At 43.0% G+C, this 27,065-nt stretch overlaps 1 protein-coding gene across 1 annotated transcript in view; it reads left to right on the forward strand.

The window, feature by feature from the left end:
* The window catches only part of THRB (thyroid hormone receptor beta), a 289,369-nt gene that overhangs the window by 122,131 nt on the left and 140,173 nt on the right, over nt 1-27,065 (forward strand). The window contains exon 5 of the mRNA XM_077811266.1: nt 7,451-7,544. Within this exon, the coding sequence (XP_077667392.1) occupies nt 7,506-7,544 (39 nt within the window). The 5' untranslated portion in view covers nt 7,451-7,505. The remainder of the gene's footprint in view (nt 1-7,450; nt 7,545-27,065) is intronic.

Below are 27,065 nucleotides of genomic sequence, written 5' to 3' on the forward strand. Positions count from 1 at the left end.
GCAAGTGGCCAGTTCATTTTTATGCACCTTGAAGTGTGCATCAACCAGTTTCCTTTGTATTTAGAGTCAGAAACCTCTATTGACAGCATCCCTTCATCTAGTGAGACACAGGATGTGCACTTAGTCCCATAGAGATCACTTCCATCAATTATTTAGCATTAGTGTGGATAGTTAGCTTGGGTTTGATAGAAAACCTAATGGGGATGGAAAGGGATCAGAGGACAAGGAATGGGCTCAAGTGGAGACCACACTCAGGGGGGAGGGAAGCCACCTCCCAAAAGCCCCAGGACAGGTGGGGAAAAGCAGTGTCTCATCTGTGACCAGCTGGCTCACTTTTTGCCTGGGATTGCCTACTCCACCTGCTGAGGCCCAATGTGGAAATGGAAATGCCAGTTCCACCCCGAACCTCAGAGAGTTAACTGTGTGCCTGACTCACCAAAGGGAGGGAGTCAAACAGCGAGTCTGCCGATGGCATCTAACATTCATGCTGAGCCATTCGCTCCCCAAACCACTGTCCACATGTCATGCTGCAACCTCCTGGGTGCAGAGCCATTGGATCGCTAGTATGAACAGAAGATGGTAGTCAGTGGAGAGACATTCATTGGATGGATAAATTCTGGGAATGCTAAAACTGTAATTAAGCCCCACGTCATGAAACCCCATCTAATGCTTGCATGTTGTAAAATCTGGATTAAAATTTCTGGAGTAAAAGCCGTCACTCTACCTACATCACAGATTTCTATACAGACCAGGAAGGGTTGGGGTGCTGGTTGTAGGTATACTGTCAAATATTCTGTATTATTTACTTTTGAGGAATGAAATTATAGTTTTAAAAGCAGAGGGGGTGAATCAGGCCCAATGAGTTAGCTTCAGACCTGCAAGACACTGTGTTAGCCAAAATGCAAATGGAGTCATTTATGGGAGGTGTATCCCCCCGTGCCAGTATCCAAGAGGAATCAAGTTACCTTCCAAGTATATTGCCCACAGGTATAAGTTACTATATAGCTCCTTCTAACCACGCACATTTATTCTTAAGGTAAAAGCATTACAGAGAAAACATATAAAAAGAATAAAAGTTTCTGCACACATGCTAAAAGCTTACCAGAGGTCACCCCCAACTCCAGCCTAGGGCTCTGTTAGGTTTTAGTCCTTCAAAACCCACAACTGGGTTTTCCAAGTGCATATCCATCTTAAATCCAAACTAGGACAATGGCTGGGCAGATCAGCAGTTTCTTTGTACAGCTTAGGCCTTTGATCTTGGCCTTCAGTAATAGGTAATCAGCAGAAAATGACCCTCTCCTCAGGGCGTAGCTTCAAAAGGCTGGGTTTTTGCATAACTGGAGTTTGGGAATTTGTACTAATTTCTCACTGAGGATTCCTCAGGAAATCCATTAACATTTATTGTTCCAAAAGTCCATATGTGTCTGGCACATTTTCAGTATAGCCTTTTGAATTCCTAGGTCTTACATCTGTCACATCCCTATTAGGTTTTCTATCAAACCCAAGGGAGTTAGATACCCATTTGCCATTTCTGCCTTTGGAATTCTTCGCCTAGAATTTTAACTTACGTCGCCCGCATTTGAAATCACTGGCTGTAGTGTTTTAATTTTAAAAAAGGAAACTGAACTAGCACATTTATATTAACTGACTTCAAAGAATGAGTAAGAGTTGAGCATCAAAAGCCAGATAAAAGTTTTGAGAGAAAAAGTCACCAGCCAGTAGAGAATGGGGAGTCCTAAGGTGTTCTCTGTATGCTGAGAAATGGGAAACATGCTCTGATCTAGTGAGAGAATTTCTGCAAGTTTCATTAACTTTCTGAAATTTGACTTTCTACGTTTTGGGTGATAGCCAGCACAGTACTTTGAGAGGAAGTGTCAAGATGGAGTTGAAATTTAAATCATTTATACCTTTGCCATATTTACTGGTGAAATGAGTGAACTTCTTTGTTGTATACATTATGGTCCTTTTGCGAACAGGGACTGCTAACAGGGAGCTTCAAGAGGGAGTTCTCCAGATGAAGGAGGAGCAAATACAGGACCCTTGGGGTAAATGGCTGTCTGTAGTGTGTGTTTGTGTTTGGGGGTTACTTGCTGTGTGCTGAGCTTGTGTGTGTGCGTTTGTTTGTTTGTTTGAAGGACCGTGTGCTGTGGCCATCGGTTGGAAGCTGTGAGTGTCTAAACAAGGTTTGAAATCTAGAAGCCTCTGTTCATTGGCTGAGCCTTAGTCAGGAGGCGGGGCTATCAAGAAGGCCAAGGCTTTATAAAGCAGTGAGCAAGCGAACAGGGACCGCTAACAGGGAGTTTCGAGAGGGAGTTTGGAAAGGGGGCGAGGTACACTTGCCATTCTTTAAAACCTTTAAACTATAATCAAAACTTGTTGATTTAAACAAGAACCCTATCATTAACCTAGGTAGCTGTAGGAGAGAATGTAGGCAGAAGCCCAGCAGCAGAGTGGGGGCTATCCTGTTTATTGCACTTAGTGTAGCATGTATGATTACCTGCCCTGTGGGCAGGTGGTGTATGTGTGTATTTGGTGCAAGGAGCTCCTGGCCCTCAGAGACCATGTACGGGCTTTGGAGGCCAGGGTGGCAGAACTGGAGGAGCTAAGGGAGGCAGAGAGGTATGTTGATGAGGCTTTCCGGGATACTGTAGATTTGTCCCACCTCCGGTCAGACAGCCCCAGTGCTGTTAAGGAGGATGAAAGGCCCAGGGAAGGAAAGCAGTCAACGGAGCAGAGGGAAACCTTGCCATAGTTGGGACCCTCCTTCCAGATGATGTTGGGGTATCCTATCTCACTGAGGTTACCTCTCCGGCGAAGGGAACTCCAGTCATTAGGAAAAGGCAGGTGTTTGTTAGTAATGAGAGAGTTGATCATTAGAAACATAGATGGCTGGGTTTGTGATGACCAGGAGAACCGTATGGTGACTTGCCTGCCTGGTGCAAAGGTTGCGGATCTCTCGAGGCATCTAGATAGACTTATGTGTAGTGCTGGAGAGGAGCCAGTGGTCGTGGTACATGTAGGTACCAATGACATAGGGAAGGGTAGGAGAGGTGTCCTGGAGGCCAAATTTAGGCTGCTAGGAAAGAGACTGAAATCCAGGACCTTTATGGTGGCATTCTCAGAAATGCTTCTAGTTCCATGAGCAGGGCCAGGTAGACAGGCATATGTGAAAGAAAATGTAGAATCAAATGAAATAAAAATCTTAAATGAATCCACATGTTCCATAGAATCTCTATGGACAGTAATTCCATGCTCTAATAAGAATATAACAGTAGGGATCTATTATCAGCCACCTGACCAGGACAGTGATAGTGACGATGAAATGCTAAGGGAGATTAGAGAAGCTATCAAAATAATGAACTCAATAATAGTGGGGGATTTCAATTATCCCCATATTGACTGGGTACATGTCACCTCAGGACAAAATACAGAGACAAAATTTCTCAATACTTTAAATGACTGCTTCTTGGAGCAGCTGGTACAGGAACCCCCAAGGGGAGAGGCAACTCTCGATCTAGTCCTGAGTGGAGCACAGGATCTGATCCAAGAGGTAACTATAACAGGACCACTTGGAAATAGTGACCATAATACAATATCATTTAACATTCCTGTGGTGGGAAGAACACCTCAACAGCCCAACACTTTGGCATTTAATTTCAGAAAAGGGAACTATGCAAAAATGAAGCGGTTAGTTAAACAGAAATTAAAAGGTACAGTGACTAAAGTGAAACCCCTGCAAGCTGCATGGACACTTTTCAAAGACACCATAATAGAGGCTCAACTTAAAGGTATACCCCAAATTAAAAAACACAGTAAAAGAACTAAAAAAAGAGCCACCATGGCTTAACAACCATGTAAAAGAAGCAGTGAGAGATAAAAAGGCATCTTTTAAAAAGCGGAAGTCAAATCCTAGTGAGGTAAATAGAAAGGAGCATAAACATTGCCAAATTAAATGTAAAAATGTAATAAGAAAAGCCAAAAAGGAGTTTGAAGAACAGCTAGCCAAAAACTCAAAAGGTAATAACAAAATGTTTTTTAAGTACATCAGAAGCAGGAAACCTGCTAAATAACCAGTGGGGCCCCCGGAAAATCGAGATACAAAAGGAGCACTTAAAGACGATAAAGTCATCACAGAGAAACTAAATGAATTCTTTGCTTCAGTCTTCACGGCCGAGGATGTTAGGGAGATTCCCAAACCTGAGCTGTCTTTGTAGGTGACAAATCTGAGGAATTGTCACAGATTGAAGTGTCACTAGAGGAGGTTTTGGAATTAATTGAGGAACTTAACAGTAACAAGTCACCGGGACCAGAAGGCATTCACCCAAGAGTTCTGACAGAACTCAAATGTGAAATTGCGGAACTATTAACTATGGTTTGTAACCTGTCCTTTAAATCAGCTACTGTACCCAATGTCTGGAAGATAGCTAATGTAACGCCAATATTTAAGAAGGGCTCTAGAGGTGATCCTGGCAATTACAGACCAGTAAGTCTAACGTCAGTACCTGGCAAATTAGTTGAAACAATAGTAAAGAATAAAATTGTCAGACACATAGAAGAACATAAATATCTGCGCAAAAGTCAACATGGTTTCTGTAAAGGGAGATCATGTTTTACTAATCTATTAGAGTTTTTTTAGGGGGTCAACAAACACGTGGACAAGGGGAATCCAGTGAACAGAGTGTACTTAGATTTCCAGAAAGTCTTTGACAAGGTCCCTCACCAAAGGCTTTTATGTAAATTAAGTTGTCATGGGATAAGAGGGAAGATCCTTTCATGGATTGAGAACTGGTTAAAAGACAGGGAACAAAGGGTAGGAATAAATGGTAAATTTTCAGAATGGAGAAGGGTAACTAGTGGTGTTCCCCAAGGGTCAGTCCTAGGACCAGTTCTATTCCACTTATTCATAAATGATCTGGAGAAAGGAGTAAACATTGAGGTGGCAAAGTTTGCAGATGATACTAAACTGCTCAAGATAGTTAAGACCAAAGCAGACTGTGAAGAACTTCAGAAAGATCTCACAAAACTAAGTGATTGGGCAACAAAATGGCAAATGAAATTTAATGTGGATAAATGTAAAGTAATGCACATGGGAAAAAATAACCCCAACTATACATACAATATGATGGGGGCTAATTTAGCTCCAACTAATCAGGAGAAAGATCTTGGAGTCACCGTGGATAGTTCTCTGAAGACATCCACTCAGTGTGCAGTGACAGTCAAAAAAGCAAATGGGATCTTAGGAATCATTAAAAAAGGGATAGGGAATAAGACGGAGAATATCTTATTGCCCTTAGATAAATCCATGGTATGCCCACATCTTGAATACTGCGTACAGATATGGTCCCCTCATCTCAAAAAAGATATACTGGCATTAGAAAAGGTTCAGAAAAGGGCAGCTAAAATGATGAGGGGTTTGGAACAGGTCCCATATGAAGAGAGATTAAAGAGGCTAGGACCTTTCAGCTTGCAAAAGGGGAGACTAAGCGGGGATATGCGAGAGGTGTATAAAATCATGAGTGGTGTAGAGAAAGTGAATAAGGAGAAGCTATTTACTTGTTCCCATAATATAAGAACTAGGGACCACCAAATGAAATTAATGGGCAGCAGGTTTAAAACAAATAAAAAGAAGTTCTTCTTCACTCAGCACACAGTCAACCTATGGAACTCACTGCCTGAGGAGGTTGTGAAGGCTAGGACTATAACAGGGTTTAAAAGACAACTGGATAAATTCATGGAGGTTAAGTCCATTAATGGCTATTAGCCAGGATGGGTAAGGAATGGTGTCCCTAGCCTCTGTTTGTCAGAGGATGGAAATGGATGGCAGGAGAATGATCACTTGATCCTTACCTGTTAGATTCACTCCCTCTGGGGCACCTGGCACTGGCCACTGTCGGTAGACAGGATACTGGGCTGGATGGACCTTTGGTCTGACCCAGTATGGCCATTCTTATGTTCTTATGTCCTGAATCAAAACCCACTCAAGTCAATGGAAAGACTCCCCTGTTGATTTCATTGGGCTTTGGATCAGGCCCTATGGGTACAAATAAAACCGTATGTAACTGACTAAAACAAATGGCTGCCATCTGTAGATATTTGTATTCTTCAGTCAATTACTGGAGACATTTTCTCCATGACAGTGCAGTTTACCTGTTCTTTTCCAGAAAGTACAAAGCGGAGAATGCGTCTTACACCACTTACTGGTCTTAGAGCATTTTAGACTATAATAAAGCATATGAAAGGCATACAGGCTATGCAATCCCTACATTTCTTCTTTTGTTCCTGATCTCCACATTATAGTTTTCTGGCTTGTTGAGAGGTCTGGTTGGATGTAAACTTCAAATACCCATTATGACAATTTTTTTTTTATCACTGATTATAAGCTTATTAATGCCAGCTTTTCTGCAGTGAAGAAAATCACCTTCTCTTATTAGAAAGATGGTTTGAAATTTCATAATCATTGTTGTATTTCTAAGCACTTATTTTAAAAGGGCAAAGCAATTCTTATTTTAAAAGGTCAGCAGTAAACCGTTGCATAGAAAAATGCTCTAAACTCTTCAGGTAAGGCAATATGAACATGAACAACTAGAGTTTTATAATCCACGGTCACTTACTGTGCAGAAAAGCATACTGCAGTATGTAGACCTGTATGCAGTATTTGAAATGGATTGTTTGGAAACCGCTTCTGACCCTAATTCATGTCAAAGTGAGTCTCCCAAGTAGACAAGGATTTGTCGGTGTTCATTTTTCCTTATAACTTTATAAAGCTTCTGTATTTTATATAGTACAGTGGGCAAATGGACCAGGAAATAAGAAATTAAATATAAAATTCCTCTCTGAAGTGGTGGTTGCACCAGGTCAAGAGAATCTAGTGCTAGAGAGTCAACTGAAGTCAATGGGAGTCTTTCCACTGACTTCAAATGGGGCCTTGGGTGAGGCCTACAGTCAGAATGATATCACCAAGATGCCTGTACCTGGCCTTTCCCACCCTCAAAAAAAAGAAAAGAAAAAGCTGTGATTTCACTGCCAGAGCTAGTCTCTCAACCTTCATATATACCTCGTCCTTTGATTAACCAACCAATCCTGACTGACTCTCCTCTCAAATTGTAAGTATAGGAATTTTTAAAAAAGAAGATGCATACTTAACATGCATAAGATGTACTCATGCAACTCACGTTGATTTTCATGGGAGTTGTGCACAGAGATCTGAAGGCCCTAATTGTTTTAAAGGGACATTAAAATAACTTTCATCTTTTACTTTTCACAGCTTTGTTTCAGAAAGATGAATCGGCATATGGACGGAATCTGGGTACTAGCATAAAAATGAGATCATAAAAGCTACACCACCCAAAAACAAACCAACAAAGTTAGAACCGCTCCCAAAATGGAGCCATCATTTCATTCACAAAAACCTAATTCTCAGCATATTACTATTATTATTATTATTTCTTAGGCACTGACAAAGTACTTGGTGCTGTACAAGACAGAGATATCAATCTAGAAGACAGATGTATAAAGAGAAGGCACCCAGGAAGATCCAAAAGAAGGTGATGCCTTTGATAATTTCTTCTCTTCATCTTAATCTTAGCCAGTAGCTGAAATATTTTGGAGGTGAAAGCGTTCATAAAAGTAATTTCCTTTCTACAACACTAACATATTTCTTGTTACAGAGAAAGTGAAAAAGAATGGCAAAACCTTACAACACAATTATGTCATGACACCTTGTTTTATTTTTTTAAACTAGCTGCTAGATAACTGCAAAGGGACTCACTAGATCCAGCCCCAAAGTTACTATCAACAAATTAAAATGAAAATGTTGTCAGTGCACGTACAGACGGTGAAAAAAATGCTGCAGAAAGGCAACACAAAGCACCAAGCGAGTTGGAAATGGTCAGTGAAAGGCAGAGGACATGCAGTGTAGCTGTTTCATGCTCTGGTTATTTTTTGTGAGGTTGCTTTATGTATAATTAACTAATCTTTCCGTTTCTGAAAATAACTTCTGCTTCAGGGCAGTATTATATTCCTAATTTTTCATCTGAAAAAGTCACATAAAGCAGCACAATTTACAATATAAAAATCATAACCGCTAAAAAACTGAGTTCACACAGTAGAAATAAAAATTACCGAGTCTTAATATACAATCAAGCTCTGGTGTCCCCCTTTCCCCCACGTGTTCCCTCACCAAAACAAAAAACAAAGAATGAAAGAAACTGATAAAATGCAACTGTTGGGTAAGTAGTGTATTGGCCAAAATTCAGACTGGGTAATTAATTACATTTTGCTTCTCCAAATTCCCACAGTAGATTGACTTAGAGATAACTCTTTTGCTTTCCCTCCTATAAAAGACCTGCTGTGTAGTGTTTTTATGGCAAACGGATACTGTGTTCCACCTCAGAGAAAGCTGGCAGCTTTATTGGAGAGAAGTTAGAGACATTTATAATAATTGGACAGAGATGACAGCTGAAGACACAAAAGAGCCAGGAGTATATTACAATAAGTTTGAAGAGTGTATCAACCCACGTTACCCAATGTTTGCTTGCTACAATTTCTATAAACAGAATATGAAGCATAAGTGAACCCACAGGACAGTCCGCAATATAGCTATAGTGTCTGTCTGAGGATCGTGACATGAGTGGGACAGGAGAGTGCTTGGAACAAATTCAGAAAAAGTCTGGGAAAAGCTGATAACTTAGGAAGCTAAGTTTGATTTAAATAAAGTAGTAGACCTTGCTAAAACGCATGAAATAGCATCGGCCCAGCTACATTCATATCTAAAGAGGGAGCAGTGTATAGAGTGCTAAAGCCTCACCATGCTTTCAGGAACCCCTAAAGCAAAACAGTATCTCAAGCCACAAGCTAGTAGGCTACAAAGGAATGGATAACTATTGTGCTAGCTGTGTTAATAAATCACTTGAGAGACGGGAGTTATAACCATTTTGTTATGAAGCCTATGGTTGAACAATGTGGCCTGAAGTTAAATAGCACTGTTCTGAAATATTTATTTAGAGCAAATGTCAAGTTTATGTAAATAGTAGACTTGATAAACTTTATTTGGTTCTGTATGTGATATTACTGCAAATCATGCAGATGGCCTTGCTAGTTCTATTAGCTCTTGAAAAAATTGCTCCTATTTTTTAGCCGTGGTGGAGTTCTTTTTGGATGTTGAGGATACCATCAGTAAAACCTCTTTTCCTTTCCTCCATCTGTTCTGTCTTAGAGTCTCTCTCTCACTGATTTACTACTTATGTGTAGCTGATGCCCACAGGTTATACCCATGCAAGCAAAAAAACCATCATATGGTGGCAACATATTTCATTTTTCTATTTTAAAACTTCCTCAAATTCTAAACCAAAACCAGGAATGGTTCAGATTTAAGTCCCATTTATCTTACCACCCCTCCTCCCCAAAATTTTGGGGCTTTGATCAATTATTCCAGTTTTGGCCCATCTTTCATTGTGTTCCAAAATATTTTTCATCTGGCTGGGATAAAATGTTCACAATTCTATATGAATAAAGCAGTGGGCATCACAAAGATAATAATATTTACCCATCTAACTCACTACTACAGACAAGTTTTAACGTATTTCCTTTTGTTGTTGGCATTTATTGCAAAACATCCAAGCAAATGAGAACAGGTTTTCCCTGGCCTGTCTAGCCCTGATCAACTTTGCAGGCCAAGTTCTACATGCCCATCCTCCTAGCAAAGACTAAGGAATATAGGTCATGTGGTGTGATTAGCACCATACACCTTTCCAAGAGAAACTGATCTTGATCTAATTTTCTCCCCAGTGGAAATGTAGAGGCACCATTAAAATATTGAGTCAGGTAATTTTCGGAAACCCATGGACAGGATTTTTTTGTGTGTGTGGTTAAGAATTATATTCATATACTATTTTCAAATGACTTTTCCTTTTACCCAACAGACTAAACTGGTACTAAATTCATATTTAAGCGTAACGTATGCTATGCATAGTAACAAATCCTTGCAACAGTCAGGTTTAAATCTCAGTATCTGTTTAATTTAATATTAATGTAAACAGAGTCCTAATGAGCTCTCCCCTGACATCTAGTGATGAGCTGTGGAAAAAGACTTCAGGAGCAGATCTCATTTGCATGGACACACCCAGCCTGCCTAGGTGCTCAGCATGAGATTGCTTGCTCAAATGATCACTTGTGGCTGGTGTTGGATCCCCAGTCTCCTTGTTATTTGGGCAGGAGTAATAAAGGGTTATTACCATTATTGTGTGAACCCAGGGCAGCAGAACTGTACCTGGCATACCACATTGGAGGGACTCACCCTCATCTGAACGGCACTTGCTAGGCAGGGGACATGGGTTCCAAAGCCCAATGAGTTGAGAGAGGATGGGGAGATGTGTGTGGTGGTGTGGGCTCTAGGTAAGGGTCTTAGATACCATTTGACCCTTCCTCTCTCATGGTATAATAAAAGAGCTAATTTAGACTCAAGTGAGAGTCTTGTTACACGCTGCACAGCCTAAATCACCAATATCTAAGGGTATGTCTACCCTACCAAATTAGGTTGAATTTACAGAAGTTGAATTTTTAGAAAGTGATTTTATACACTCGATTATGTGTGTCCTTACTTAGAACCATTAAAACCATTAAGTCGGTGGAGTGCGTCCACAGTACTGAGGCTAGCGTCGACTTCCAGAGCATTGCACTGTGGGTAGCTATCCCACAGTTCCCGCAGTCTCCACCGCTCATTGGAATTCTGGGTTGAGATCCCAATGCCTGATGGGGCAAAAAACATTGTTGCGGGTGGTTCTGGGTATATGTCGTCAGGCTCCCATTCCCTCCCTCCCTCTGTGAAAGCAATGGCAGGCAATCGTTGCATGTCTTTTTTCATGGGTTACCCGTGCAGACGCCATACCATGGCAAGGATGGAGCCCGCTCAGCTCACCGTCACCGTATGTCTCCTGGGTGCTGGCAGACATGGGACTGCATTGCTACACAGCAGCAGCTCATTGCCTTGTGGCAGCAGATAGAGCAGTACGACTAGTAGCTGTCCTCGTCATCTCCTGGGTGCTCTGGCTGGCCTTGGTCAGGTCGGTCGGGGTGCCTGGGCAGACATGGGTGCTCCTGGCAGACCTTAGTAAGGTCTGTCAGGGCGCCTGCACATAAATGGGAGTGACTCAGGTCAATCTCTTCTTTAAGTTTTGTCTAATGGAGATTCAGTCCTGCCTGGAATATTGGCAGAGAGGGATAGCTCTCCCAGCCAGCAGGACTGTCTGCTGCCAGCCTACCCCTCCCTCCCTCCGTGAAAGCAACGACCGACAATCGTTTTGTGCTTTTTTCCGTGCGGGCGCCATATTGCTGTCAGCAACATCATCCACCCACCGCTTCCGCTGCCACTCTGCTCTCCTGCTCACGCCATACCACAGCAAGCATGGAGCCCGCTCAGATCACCACGCGCATTATCATGCAGTATATGCAGAACCAGAACCTGCAAAAGCAGGCAAGTAGGTGACGGCAGCACGGTGAGGAGAGTGATGAGGACATGGACAGAGACTTCTCTCAAAGTATGGGCCCTGGCAATTTGGCCATCCTGGTGGCAATGGGGCAGGCTCATGCTATGGAATGCCAATTCTGGGCCCAGGAAACAAGCACAGACTGGTGGGACCGCATAGTGTTGCAGGTCTGGGACGATTCCCAATGGCTGCGAAACTTTCATATGTGTAAGGGCACTTTCATGGAACTTTGTGACTTGCTTTCCCCTGCCCTGAAGTGCAAGAATACCAGGATGAGAGCAGCCCTCACAGTTCACAAGCGAGTGGCGATAGCCCTCTGGAAGCTTGCAATGCCAGACAGCTACCGGTCAGACGGGAATCAGTTTGGAGTGGGCAAATCTACTGTGGGGGCTGCTGTGTTGCAAGTAGCCAACATGATCACTGAGCTGCTGCTATCAAGAGTAGTGACTCTGGGAAATGTGCAGGTCATAGTGGATGGCTTTGCTGCAATGGGATTCCCTAACTGTGGTGGGGCGATAGATGAAATGCATATCCCTATCTTGGGACCGGACCACCAAGGCAGCCAGTACATTTACCGCAAGGGGTACTTTTCAATAGTGCTGCAAGCACTGGTGGATCACAAGAGACATTTCACCAACATCAACGTAGGACGGCCAGGAAAGGTAGATGACGCTCGCATCTTCAGGAACTTTGGTCTGTGGGAACGACTGCAGCAAGGGACTTACTTTCCAGACCAGAAAATAACCATTGGGGATGTTGAAATGCCTATAGTTATCCTTGGGGACCCAGCCTACCCCTTAATGCCAGGCTCATGAAGCCATACACAGCCACCCTGGACAGTAGTCAGGAGCTGTTCAACTTTTGGCTGAGCAAGTGCAGAGTGGTGGTAGAATGTGCCTTCGGATGTTTAAAAGCGCGCTGGCACAGTTTACTGACTCGCTTAGACCTCAGTGAAACCAATATTCCCATTGTGGAGCACACAACAAGCAGTAATAACAATATCTGTGAGAGTAAGGGGGAGACGTTTATGGTGGGGTGGGAGGTTGAGGCAAATCGCCTGGCCGCCGATTACGCACAGCCAGACACCAGGGCGGTTAGAAGAGCACAGCAGGGCACGCTGCGCATCAGAGAAGCTTTGAAAACCAGTTTCATGACTGGCCAGGCTATGGTGTGACAGTTCTGTTTGTTTCCTTGATGAAAACCCGCGCCCTCGGTTCATTCTACTTCCCTGTAAGCCAACCACCCTCTCCTCCCCTCTTCTATCACCACTTGCAGAGGTAATAAAGTCATTGCTGTTTCACATTCATGCATTCTTTATTAATTCGTCACACAAATGGGGGGATAACTGTCAAGGTAGCCCAAAGGGGGTGGGGGAGGAGGGAAGCACCGGGTGGGGTAGGGGAGGAGGGAAGGACAAGGCCACACTGCACTTCAAAATTTATTGAATGCCAGCCTTCTGTTGCTTGGGCAATCCTCTGGGTTGGAGTGGTTGGGTGCATGGAGGCCCCCCACTGTGTTCTTGGGCTTCTGGGTGAGGAGGCTATGGAACTTGGGAAGGAGGGCGGTTGGTTACAGGGGCTGCAGTGGCGGTCTGTGCTCCTACTGCCTTTTCTACACCTCAACCATATGCTGGAGCATATCATTTTGATCCTCCAGTAGCCTCAGCATTGCATCCTGCCTCCTCTCATCACGCTGAAGCCACCTCTCCGCTCACTTGTCCCTTCTGTCCTCTCGCTTGTCCCTCCTGTCCTCTCACTCATCCCTCCTGTCTTCGCATTCATTTTGTGCTTTCCTGGACTCTGACATTGTCTGCCTCCATGCATTGTGTTGGGCTCTTTCAGCGTTGGAGGCCTGCATGAGCTCAGAGAACATTTCATCGCAAGTGCGTTTTTTTCGGCTTCTAACCTTTGATAGCCTTTGGGACAGAGATGTTAGGGGGAGTGTTGAAACATTTGCAGATGCGGGAGGGGAAAAAAGGGAGATTAGTCTTTAAAAAGAGACATTTTAGAGAACAATGGGTAGACTCTTTCATGGTGAACCAAGCTGTCAACATTACATAGCAGGTGTGGTTTCTTTACAAGGTCGCATTTTGCCTCTTATATCGAGGGCCTGCCGGTATGGTGTGAGAGATCACACATGCAGGGCTGGCGGGCAACAGAATTTGGGTTGCAGGCAGCCATGGTAAGCCACAGTCTTTTGGCTTCTTTAACCTTCCTAACATTTGGGAATTGTTTCAAACAGCAGCACCCTCATTTCACATACCAAGCACCCTTTGCATTGGCCCTTTAAAATGGTTTGGCCATTTAAAAGGAGGGGCTGCGGTTTTCAAGTTAACGTGCAGCACAAACCTAACTAACCCCCCCCCCCCATCCACACACAGACCCAATTCTCTGGGATGATTGCTTCACACCTCCCCCCACTGTGTGGGAAAAGTGGGGATGATTTCTGTTCAGCCACAGGCAAACAGCCCAGCAGGAACAGCCACCTCTGAATGTCCCCTGAATAAAATTCCCCTATTTCAACGAGGTGACCATGAATGATATCACTCTCCTGAGGATAACACAGAGAGATAAAGAATGGATGTTGCTTGAATGCCAGCAAATAACGGGACCATACGCTGCCATGCTTTGTTATGCAATGATTCCAGACTACGTGCTGCTGGCCTGCCGTGGTAAAGTGTCCTACCATGGAGGATGGAATAAGGCTGCCCTCCGCAGAAACTTTTGCAAAGGCTTTGGGAGTACATCCAGGAGAGCTTCATTGAGATTTCCCTGGAGGATTTCCGCTCCATCCCCATACACATTAGCAGACTTTTCCAGTAGCTGTACTGGCTGCGAATGCATCCCAAGTCTTCAGGGCAAATTAATCATTAAACATGCTTGCTTTTAAACCGTGTATTATATTTACAAACGTACAGTCACCAGAGCTGCCTTCTCTGCCTTCAAGGTCCGGGAGCCCGGGTTGGGAGGGTATTGGCTCCAAGGTGATAAACAGTTCCTGGCTGTTGGGGAGAACAGTTTCTCCGCTTGCCTGGTGTGCGCGATCTTCAACCTCCCTGACCTCATCATCTTCCTCGTCCCCAAAATCCTCATCCCTGTTGCGTGAGACTCCCCCTTTGCAGGAGTCCACGTACAGGGGTGGGGCAGTGGCAGGGTCACCCCCTAGAATTGTATGCAGCTCATCATAGAAGCGGAATGTCTGGGGCTCTGACCCCGAGTGGGCATTTGCCTCTTGGGTTTTTTGGTAGGCTTGCCTAAGCTCTTTAAGTTTCACTCGGCACTGCTGCGGGTCCCTTTGATAGCCTCTGTCCTTCATGCCCTTGGAGATTTTTTCAAATATTTTGGCATTTCGTCTTTTGGAATGGAGTTCTGATAGCACGGATTCATCTCCCCATGCAGCGATCAGATCCAGTACCTCCTGTTCGGTCCATGCTGGAGCTCTTTTGTGATTCTGGGACTCCATCATGGTCACCTCTGCTGATGAGGTCACCTCTGCTGATGAGCTCACCACACTGGCCAAACAGGAAATGAAATTCAAAAGTTCCTGGGGCTTTTCCTGTCTACCTGGCCAGTGCATCTGAGTTGAGAGTGCTGTCCAGAGTGGTCACAATGGAGCACTCTGGGATAGCTCCTGGAGGCCAATACTGTTGAATTGTGTCCACGCTACCCCAAATTCAACCCAGCCAGGTCAATTTCAGTGCTAATCCACTCTTTGGGGAGGAGTACAGAAACCGGATTTAAGAGCCCTTAAAGTCGGGAAAAAATGGTTTCGTAGTGTGGATGGGTGCAGGGCTAAACTGGTCTAACGCTGCTAAATCCGACCTAAACTCGTAGTGTAGACCAGGGCTAAGACAATGGAAATTAGGTACTTAAGTATCTTTGAAAATCTTTTCCCCTCCCAAACCCCAATCATTATATAGGGTTATAAATATGGATTTGGGATCCTAACTTTAGTCAGCCTTTTAAAAAACCCTTGGTCCTAATAACCAGAGTTGCTCAGGACCCACTACCTCCAACTGTAATTATGGGTGATCAGTCCTCTGAAGATCAGGGCTTTTTCAACTTCATTCAGCTCCCTTGAATTTATGCATTATTATGCAGTCTTTAATTACATGATCCTATACTATTGTTTAGTTTGGAGAAGAAGAGACTGAGAGGGGACACGAAAACAGTTTTCAAGCACATACAAGGTTGTTCCAAGAAGGAGAGGGAAAACTTGGTCTTAACCTTTGAGGATAGGACAAGAAGCAATGGGCTTAAATTGCAGCAAGGGAGGTTTAGGTTGGACGTTAGGAAAAATTTCCTGTCAGAGTAGTTAAGCCCTGGAATAAATTGCCAAGGGAGGTTGTGGAATCTCCATCATTTGAGTTTTTTAAGAGCAGGTTAGACAAACACCTGTCAGGAATGGTCTAGATCAGTGGTTCTTAACCTGGGGTGCATGCACCCCCTGGGGATGTGAGATGCCCTTTCTGGGGGTGCGAGACATGCCAGAATTTTTTAGAAGGTAAATCATCGAAAACACAAATTAAGCACAGGCATGTAAGTACAACTACTTTGTTTCATCAAACCTCTGTATTTATTAACGTTATACATTTTTTAATGATTACTGTAATATACAAACAAAAATATATCTAGATTTAAAGAACTGACCTATTTCAATGATTTTTGATAAGGGGTGCGAGAACATATTTTGAGAACCAAAGGGGTGCAGGCTGGAGTAAACGTTAAGAACCACTGGTCTAAATCATACTTAGTCCTGCCATGAGTGCAGGGGACTGGACTAGATGACCTCTCAAGGTCCCTTCCAGTTCTATGATTCTATTTTTTCCACAGGACCCCTGCCTTTATTCAGTATACAGGAAAGATCTTTCCAAAGGTTCCTCATACAATCTCAATCTCTCTCCCCACCTTCTCCCCAGTTCCTTGTCCCAGCCTCCTTGCCCAACCAGCCCCAGCTTCCTCTCCATCCCATTCCAACACCAAGCTCCCAGTTTCCTTGCCCAGCCAGTCCCAATTTCCACCCAGCCCCCCAGTCACAGCCTCCTCCCCCCAAAAAAACTCCCAGTCACAGCTTCTGGATCTCCCGTATATCCCTCCAGTTCCAGTCTCACTAGTCTCCTTTGAGTCAGATGACTTCTTCCTCTACGCTGCCTGGGTGCCAGCAGAGAGGGAGCATAGGGAGCACAGAAGAACTGCTCTCTGTTCCAGTGCCCGGGCCCACCCCTGCACAGAGCAGCAATTACAGAAGAAGTCTTAGTGAGTCCCTGTAGCCCCAGATTACGATTATGTACCATCTCTCTGTGGGGATGCTGTATGCACAGTCTGGTCAGTGCTAGGAGTTGTGAGGGGATGGAGTATGCTCAGTGAGGACAAAAGTTTTGGTGACTTTAGCTGCTAAACTCTAAGTCTAATGAATATGCACAAACTGAGATTTTGCAAAGGTTTATAAATTGGCCAAATTTGGTGGATTTTCACAGGGATGCCAAAGCACTTACCTGACATAAAGGCCATGCCTCCTCCTCCCACCCTCCTTCCCCGTCATTTCAAGTCCTGATCCAAAGCGGGAGGGAACTACAGCTTTCCAAAGACAAGGTGACCAGATTTTTTTTTTTTTAACATTGTAAACCAACTCAACATTTCCTAGCTTCATTCTTGGAAGTGACTAAGTGGTTTGGCTGAAACTTTCCAAAATTCAGGCTGTGGCAGACACCCAGCATGGACAATTTCAGCCCAAATGGTTGCAATTTGGCAAAGTTTTATAAGCAACTGAAAATAGGGTCTTATAGTAGGAAGTGTTGAGCAATCTTCAAAATACATGGTGCTACCAGCCCCACACATAACTGTAATTTGTTTATTGGGTAGTCAAGAAACCCTTCTTTTAGACAAGGCTGCAAATAAACATACACACTTCTGATACTGTGCACTCTACTTAATGCCTATCACTTAACTAAATAATCTGCTTATGTGCATAAAATCATGTCATCCTGCTCTGACTGTAGCTAATTGCATATGTTGTTAATCCTGTTAATTGCTTATCAGCTAATTGCCTAACTTGTTTTTTTTTTTTATCATATCAAATTGAGGTCCAGATGCTCAATGCATCTTATAACTAAACGCCCAGGATACTGTTAAATATTTATAAGATGTTTGCCATTCATCAATCTCTTAAACTGTGCAGTAAAACATAACAGAAAATGTCACTGGGACATATAAAAAAGATGGTTATGACATGAAAATTTTCACAAGAATGAAGAAGGTAGAAAACAATAGCTTAGCAGAAAGCCTTCAACTCTTCATTCCTCTAAATACCTAATACTGGATAACTCCACACTTCCCTTAGGTGTATATTCTGAGGGTAGTCCTGTGGCCATATCCAAAAACTAAACACTTTTTATTGCCTTTGGAGCACTATTGTTCCGACATACCTCTTAGAACTGGGGAGTTACATATTAATCTTGTTGTTAAACTCAGACATCTTTCCTTTCTTGTTTGTGACTGCATTTCTAAACAAATGACCCATTAGCCACTGGTCAAACAAGATTGTTTTCTGATGGCCTCATTTACTAATATTCTTGTAGTCAGTGTTTAGGCATGCTGGTTAGACTGACAGAATCTGTAGAGAAGAGGCTTTGGTATTAAATAGGGAAACTGCTTTATGTGAAGGTTCTGGGGCCTGAGATAGAAGAAGTCTCTATATGGTGTGTCTCAGGAGTGTCTAAAGCACAGATTTGATAGAGAAACTGCTCTTTGTGCGAAGGCCTCAGCATCTCAAACTGGGAGAAGCTTTCCTTAATGGATCTCTGGAGCACTAGTCTGGGACGGGTTTCAGAGTAGCAGCCGTGTTAGTCTGTATCCGCAAAAAGAAAAGGAGGACTTGTGGCACCTTAGAGACTAGCAAATTTATTTGAGCATAAGCTTTCGTGATCTACAGCTCACTTCATCAGATGCATTCCTGAAGTTGATAGATTTCCACTCCACACGGCTAAATTCAGTACCTTGCATAATGAGAGGTTTCAGATGAAGTGAGCTGTAGCTCACAAAAGCTTATGCTCAAATAAATTTGGTAGTCTCTAAGGTGCCACAAGTACTCCTTTTCTTTTAGTCTGGGACGCTTGCTCTTCATGGGAGGAGTGGGCTTCCAGCAGCCTTCCTTCCCACAAAATTGTGCTGGCTCTCGTTGGGTTCCTCAATCATCTTCCCATAAACTCTCTAGAGCCCACATGCTGGTATTTTTGCTTGCTTTCTAAAGTAATTCATGATGAGAACAGTAAATGTAGAGAAGAAATACAAATACTGCATAGGATCAGTATAATAAAGCATGTCTACTGTCTACCTTAGCATAATCCTCATTGAAATTTGAAATCCTCAGTAAAATTTATAAATGGTAACATTGCTTCCATTCAGGCAGCTGGAAGTCACACTTTTTTAGTTGATTAAATCCTTGGTTTTGGATGTTTTCCAAGAGCAATATTCATGATTTCTTAAATATCTTATTACTATTACTTATTACTATCTGATCATTAGTGTATTGGTATCATTTTTATCAGTAATTTTCATTAATTTGTTTTATATAATTTTTAGGTATGTACCAGACAAATCTTTATAAAACATTGAAAAGCATAAAAAAAAGCAATCTGAATCTCTGAGCCATCTGATTCTCCATTGTCTGAGTTCATCTCTCTTTCAGGATCTTCAATGCAAGAAAGATACAGCTGTTTCTATAAGGAAAGTAAGGGCACACAAAAACATCCGCAAAATCAGTCTCACTTACAGAACATAAGTCAGATTTTGTGTTCCTTTTTGTAGTCATCCTGTTCCTTCTCTTCTCTTCAATACACTGATGTAATCTGGATAAAATAAAATCTGTGATGCTTGGTATAAATGCTTTGTGGTTTTCCTGGCTAGCTGTAAAAATCTTGTGCTGGCAGTTTGTACTTGAACAGGTGACCACTGCTTTTCTTTTTCTAGTCCTAAGTTTCAGTTTGTTTAGAGACATCAGTCTGACAGAATCTACTTGATCTTTGTCTCAAAAAAATCTGTGTGAGTAGGTGTAAGAACACTGGGATTATGGGGGGCTCTAGGCTGCTGAAGTAGCTTCGCCACTACAATCGATCTGTGAAGCAAGATTCAGCAGGAAGTATCACACAGCAGGGCCTCACAGCACACCTTACAACCCACTGATTGGCCAACACCCAGTATTTAAATCCAGATGCCAGCAAGAGGAGCTGTCTGAGCAACGAGGCAGGCTACCTGCCTATTTCGCATGGCCGAATAGATAAAACATCTGAGTTTAGATCAGAAGATTGAGGGTTCAAGTCCATTTGTGGTTGATTTCTGCTCCAGACTGTGCTTGTGGTAGACTGTGGTTTGTGACTCCAGTTTGTCCTTGACTTTCCTATTTGATTGCTGCTTAAAACTTGGTGCCTGACTCCGGCTTCCTGATATCCTGACCTGGCTCAACTCTGACTCTATCTTCCTGCAACTTCATGCCTGACCCTGACTTCCTGGCATTCTGACCTGGCTCGCTCCTGACCCTGAGACGCGTCTCCCAATCACAACTTAGCAGCTGACCAGGGCACACTGGCTGCTTCTGGCCTGGCTCTGACACTAGGGTATTCATATAGACTATGTAGCGATACATTTCTTAGGGGCATTCCCTACCATAGTACGAGGCCATCCCTTCTTCACAGTGTTGGTAATCCAGTATCTGCTTTATTTTTCAACTCCGTTGAGGTCTGCCTCTCTGAGAAGACCTCTGTTCCTCCCATTGTGTCCTTGACCTCAGAAAGGCCTTTCTCAACAGTAGTACATTTTTTATCTGGGGAGAGAATTGCTTCCTGGAGAGCACCTAGATGCCAATTTACCTTTTCATTGGAACCATTTCCCCTGTTATTTCCTGTCAGTCAACCTGTATCATTTGATGAAGTTAATTGGGAAATACCAAACAGCTTCAAAACTCCTCCCTTACACTTTGGCATGTCTGACATGCACCTCTTGGCCCAATGCTCTTTGCTCTTCAAAGTAGCTTGAAGCTTCAGTACTCATCCAAAAGGAAACAAGCCAGTTCTAAGAGCTGATGCAGCACACATCCTTCTCTTGATATCCCTTCTGCCAAAATAGAATAGTCTCTAATTAATAATTGGTATCAAAGATGATGACATAAAACGGGCTCTGCATAGTTTTGTAAGTGTTTGCATAACATGTTAACCATTTTATTAGAATACATTTTTCCTTGGACTTTTTGTCTGCACTTTCAATGGGCCTTCCCCCACATTGATCCAGTCCCATGCCTACACCAGTCTCTTCAAAAATTATGCTGCTATGCAACAATGCATTATTGAAGCTCCATCTTCAAGTTAAACATTTACTTTTATATATAAAAGCAAATCTAACTGGAAGGTTTATTATTTATTTATTTATCTATTTATTTATTATTGGCCCAGATTTACCTCTCCCATTGTGAAAAACCCATGAAAAAATGGGCTCAATAGATGAAATTTCTTTGACCATGAGTTCTCATCCCAGGGGGTCACAACCTGCAGCAGGTCAAGAACAGGGATCAAGGGGTCACAACCACCATGCTCTTCCCATATAATTAAATGGGAGGAGGCTCCTGGCTAGCTGGGAGTGGGCTCTTTGTATGGAACAGGTTGAGAACCTCTGTCTTTGAGGTTTGTCTGGCAGAATTTCTTCTTGACTGTTCCATCAGGGAGAATGTTTGCACCCCATGGAGTAGACCACCAGACTCATCACAAACCTGCTGACCCTCTAGACAGTTCCATGGGCCAGGGTTTACTGTGCAGAGACCCCTTGCCCCTGCACTGGCTGTGACCTCTGATGCCTCCGCTTCTTTGGCAGTGTGAGTCCACTGAGGTTGCATTACCATGATCTTTTCCTTGTGTGATCGCCTCTCAGACCCACAGAGTAGGGGTGTTCCATAGAAAAGATAATACAGCCAGGTTCCCTGATGGTGTTATTTATTTTTTTGTTATGAACCACTGATCTGGAAGGGACGATGTGTCTGCTTTGGCCTGCCAACTGCTTCTCCCTTGGCTGTCCTATTCCTCTCTGTATACAGACAACTGAACCCATGGAGTGCCTTCCATGAGACTACAGGTGGGGAGCACAGTGCCATGGTGGTAGCTGACACTCCCTGTCTACCTGGAAGATGGGGAAATCTGTTTGCAGCAAGGACCCCCTGTGTGCAATCCAGGAGGCACAATCTGGAACATCATTACTATTATTAGCATCATACCTCTACACGGTGCTTTACAAACATAGAGTAAGACACATTCAGTGCAGATGGTGGACATAATATACTGCCTCTATCCTTAAAATGAAGAGGGCACTTTCAGTGACATCCCTAATCTCAGTTAGTTATATCTTTCAAACCTCCTCTCCTTTTGTTTTCAACAAAAATTCATCATGCTTTTTCTTTGCTGAGAAATGAATTCTTTCAAAGCCTCATTAAAAACGTCCTTCCAGTTTTGCTTTGTCTGAATGTGGCAGGGGAAGCATTTTTTTCCAGTTTAAAAATGTTGTAGACAATTGGGCTTGATTCTTATCTCACCCACGCTGGTGTTAATCTGGAGTAATTTCAGGGTAGCCAATGGAATTATACTGATGTAGAATCAATGTAAGAATGACCAGAACCGGGTCCTTGTTTTGATCATGGTTACTTTAGAAATTACATTTTTTTTCAGTCAGATTTGACATGTATTTTTATTTGGTGTTAAATGCAGTCTAATGTCTTTGCCATGTTCGAAGAAATGTGTTTGAAGTTACAAAGACTTAAAAATTGCATTTGTACTGTGCACAAATACATCTTTCCCCTTAACTTCAGAAAGTGATACCAGGGCGAATGCCCAGAATATTTATACTAACAGAGATTTGAAAGACCACATTCTCATGGCAGCAAGAGCAGCAGTTTATAACATTTTAAAGCCAGTGGTATAATAATTATATTGCATATTTATAAATGAATCATGGGATGAATAAATTATGGGAGTTAGAGTAATTTACAGCTTCAGGGTTAGGAATTGATGACTGCTTTAAAAGAAGTAGCCTTAATGTGTAGGTCTCTTAGGCCTGTTCCTTTGCCCAGTAAATTTAGTAGCAAAACTCTCCTTGACTTCAATGAAAACAACATTGGACCCTTGCCCAATTTTGAAAGTTAAAAGTGTTTGATTCTGGTCAGTAAATGGATGGTGACTGCTTAAGAACATCACCATTTCTAGGTTTGTTGCTGGTAGCATTGGCTTTGCTTAATGATATCATATATATTTAAATTAGACTGAAAGATTTCAGGGGAAATGCTGGCCTTATGAAATCAATGGTAAACCTCCCATGGACTTCAATGAAGCTACATTTTCACCCTTTATGTACCAAAGGCCTTTCTGGTGTTCTGCAGTGTTATATGTTTGATTCCTGCTGCTGTTTTCTCAGTCCCTGGAACTTTAGTGAATACAGCAGATACCGAATGCATACACAAAACCCTGCAGCATACCACCGAAGATTGTGCCTTCGTTAAATATCACAAGATAAGCCATGTTGGGCTGGGTCAGTATTAGATAGGAAACTTCCAAGGAAAAAGCCAGTCCATGACACACGTAACTTTTGTGTATCTTACTATGGATGCTATTTCATCTCATACAGAACCTTTTCCTGCACATCTGTTTGCATACCTTTGTCACCTTTGTTTCATAACAATACTTTACATTTGCTCTATAGAGCAATTTTACCTGGGGCTCCTAGAGTGCTTTTACAAACATTGGTGTATTGATTTTGATATTTTGATATTGATTTTGATATTTTTATCTTTTGTTTAAAAAAGTATGAAAAACCCTGTGTTAATTTAGCAGGCTGAGATCTTAATCACACAGTAGTTAAGTAATTCAGACTTAAGACAACCACAGATGCAAGTATGTAGCATTTTGTATTATTGTGGATATTTTGTGTAATCATATAATAATTATTTTAAAAGAGAATCCCAGCAGAGAATGTTCCTATGATGATAGTATTACAGTGCCTAGGAGCCAAAGTCATGGCAAGGACCTCACTGTTCTAGGTTCTGTACAAACAGACTAAAAGACAGTCCCTGCTGCAGAGAGCTTACAATCTAAGTATAAGGCAAGAAACCATAGATGGAGACGGGCAGGCAGACAGACAGAGGAGTACAAGGAAACAATGAGACAGTCTTGGCCAGCATGATAGGTTGTGGACAGATCGGCAGCCTTGCCACTGTCAAGTTTGGTTTTTTGTAAGCTTTATGGGAAAGGAAAGTTTTCAAAGAGGGATTTTAAGGATGATGAGTTAGTTTTGCAGATATTCATTTTCGCTTCAATTAACTATATTATTCACTACTGGGTGAAATTCACTGCAGTGTAAAGAGCCCACACAAGCCTCATCTTAATAGTTCAAGTGTGGCTTAAGTGGTGTGTAAGGTCTATGCAGCCTCAGTGCATGGGTTGAATTTCACCCTATTGTGAATAAGCATCATCCGATTATTAAGTTGTGGGGAGAACATTTTTCTGGACAGTAGTCAGAGTCTCTGTATTTATAAGCATATCTGTGGTGCTCATCACCATAACATCTGAGCACGTTACAAAATGAGTACTGTTTAGGCTAGGACAACTTCTGACTACTCCCCAGGCTGGCTGCCAGAGAGGGAAGGGGGCAATACAGAGAGATGCCAGGGAGACGAGGTGGTGCTGCCAGCAGCGAGATGAGCTGTGCCTCGCAAGTGGGGTAGGATAGAGAAAGAGGTAGATGACGGGGAGGGGAGTGGGTTGCAAGTCAGTGGGGAATAGGTGCTCCTGGTTTGTTTTTCTCAGATCAAAGATTTGCAGTGTTCCAAGAGCACTGCAACTTTTTCATTCCATAATATGTGGGCAGGAAGTGGGGCTGGTGAGGATTTGCAGTAGACTATCCTGAAATTCTGCCCTGGCCAGTGCATTAAGGTGTAGAGATGCTACCTGCAATCTTATCTTTGACACAAATCCTGGCAGCACACTGGGAGGAATATGCTGTGGAGAGCAACTTTGCTGCTTTTCTGAACAGAACAACATGTTTCCCTACTACTGCCCGCTGGTGCTGTTACTGATGGCAGAATATACACAACCTTGCTTGGGGAGGGGGCAGGTGGGAGTGATTACACACCCCTCAGCTGATGATATGCAAGCTAGCATATTAGCCAGCTATCTCTCTTTGGGATTACTTGAGTGCTATGGAGGGGTTTTGTCCTGCTTGTGTAAACAGGAGATCTTTTGCACTTCCTTATCTCCGCCCCCACCCACCCCACCATCTTGTCCCAAGACAGGGCAAGATTTACTCTCACTTGGTTTTGTGTGTAACATTCATCGCAGGGCATGAAATGTTTAATTATTTTGTGGCAGGTTTTTTAAGTCATGGAATAATGCACATGACACACACCAAGAATTGCACATCAGAAACCATGGCCTGGCTTTGTTCATTGCTGTATTACTTTACTGCCTCACTACAAGTCTTTCTGTCAGGGGGCTAGGGAATTCCTTTGACTGATGGGCAAATGCCTTGCTCCCAGAAAATGGCCCAGTGGAGATGATGCACTTTAATTTAACATGTGCTTTTAATTTTGTACGAAATGTGTTGTAAATTTAATCCATTTAAGATGATAAAAATCTTCCTATAGCATTCTGTAAAGAAAAAAAAAGGGCATGCCCAATGTCTAAACACAAGTAAAGGTGCATAACCATAAACAGTATCACTTAACAAGAGCAGAAGTGTCCTTTTCCTATTTAAGGAACTAATCCTACAACTCTTGCTCATGTGAGTAGTTATTATTCACGCGAGAGTCGTTTTGACTTCTGTGAGACTAGTTGGGCAGTAAAGGTTGCAGTATCGGGCTTAATAGCAGTAAAGTATCTTCAATATAGGGTAGAAGTTTGCTTAGTTCAGGCAAGTACTATGGTCTTTTAAAAAGAATGAATCCTGGAAATTCATAGATCTGTCAGCAGGAGCTCGGGGAGAGAAATAACCCTATTTCACTGATGCACTAACAGACACTTTGCAGACAATGCAGCAATAGATGTTGTGATTGGTTCCCCACAAGGGATGCTGCCAGGGAACTGAGCCCCTGATCCATCAGCCTGGGCTCCCTTTACACTGTACTGCTGTGCCCAGCCTGCTAAGCCCTCTCCCAGGCTCCAGTCTGCACTTACAACAGCACACATATAGGTCAGGACACACACAGCTGCAGTTATATGCAGATGCTGTAGTCAGCTCCGCATGGGGAGGCTTCAACGAAGGAGCTTCCCGGCTACTCAGGTACGCACTCCCCTCTGGAGTGTAAACACAAAATTATACTGGTTTGCACTGCACAGGGAACTGTACAGCATAAGCTCATGAAATTCAACCCCTCTCTCAATGTGCAGAGGAAATATAAAACAACTTTCTGCCCTGAGTTATGATTTGAACACACACTGGTTTTAGACAAAGCAAAAACAAGTTTATTAACTACAAAAGGAAGATTTTAAGTTATTATAAGGGATATCAAACAGATCAAAGCAGACTACCTAACAAATAAACAAAACATGCAAACTCAGATTAATATACTAAAGGGATTGGATATGAATAGCAGATCCTCACCCTAAGTGATGATACCAGCAGGCTGCAGATTCTTACAGCTTAATTTACACTAATTTACATCTTAAAATCCCCAGGTGTTCTATTCACAGGCTAAAAATCCCTTTAATCTGGGTCCAGCACTTCCCCCAGTTCAGTCTCCCTGTTCCTTAGGTGTTTCCAAGAGTCTTTTTGGGTGGGGAGTCAGTGAAGAACTCTGATGATGTCACTCCCCACCTTATATAGCTTTTGCATATGGCAGGAACCCTTTGTTTCAAAGCTTGGTTCCCACACCAGTCATTGGAAAAACACTGGTATCCCAAGATGGAGTCCAGCAACAGGTGACCTGGTCACATGTCTCTGTAGTGTTACAGCAGCCATGAGTCGGAGGCTGTTTGTAGTGTCCTCAGGAAGACTCCCCAGGTTCCGGAAGAAAAGCTTCTTCTAAGACCTGTTATTTTCTTAATGATTCATTAACCTGAATGGGCCCTTCCCAGCCAGCCATTTACACTGATTGCCTTTTGCCTAGTGGGTATTCCTTAGGTGTAAACAACATTTGTAATACTGATATATAGGGCTTGGCTACACTTGTGAGTTACAGTGCATTAAAGGAGCCTGGGGCGCACTAGCTCACTACCCGTCCACACTGGCAAGGCACGTAGAGCGCTCTGACTTCGTGGCTAGAGCGCTCCTGGTACTCCACCTTGGCGAGTGGAATAACGTTTTGTGCACCCCCACTGCAGCGCCGTGGCACCAATGTGGATGCCCTGGTCCGTTAGTGCACTCTGATTGGCCTCCAGAAGTGTCCCACAATGTCTGTTCTAGCCACTCTGGTCATCACTTTGAACTCTACTGCCCTTCCCTCAGGTGACCAACCGTGGTCCCTTTAAATTCTCTGGGAATTTTGAAAATCCCCTTCCTGTTTGCGCAGCCAGACGTGGAGTGCTCTCAGGGAATCTTTCCACGTTACTATGCCTCCATG

This window comes from Eretmochelys imbricata, chromosome 2 (genome assembly GCF_965152235.1).
Source record: "Eretmochelys imbricata isolate rEreImb1 chromosome 2, rEreImb1.hap1, whole genome shotgun sequence".
Taxonomy (NCBI): domain Eukaryota; kingdom Metazoa; phylum Chordata; order Testudines; family Cheloniidae; genus Eretmochelys; species Eretmochelys imbricata.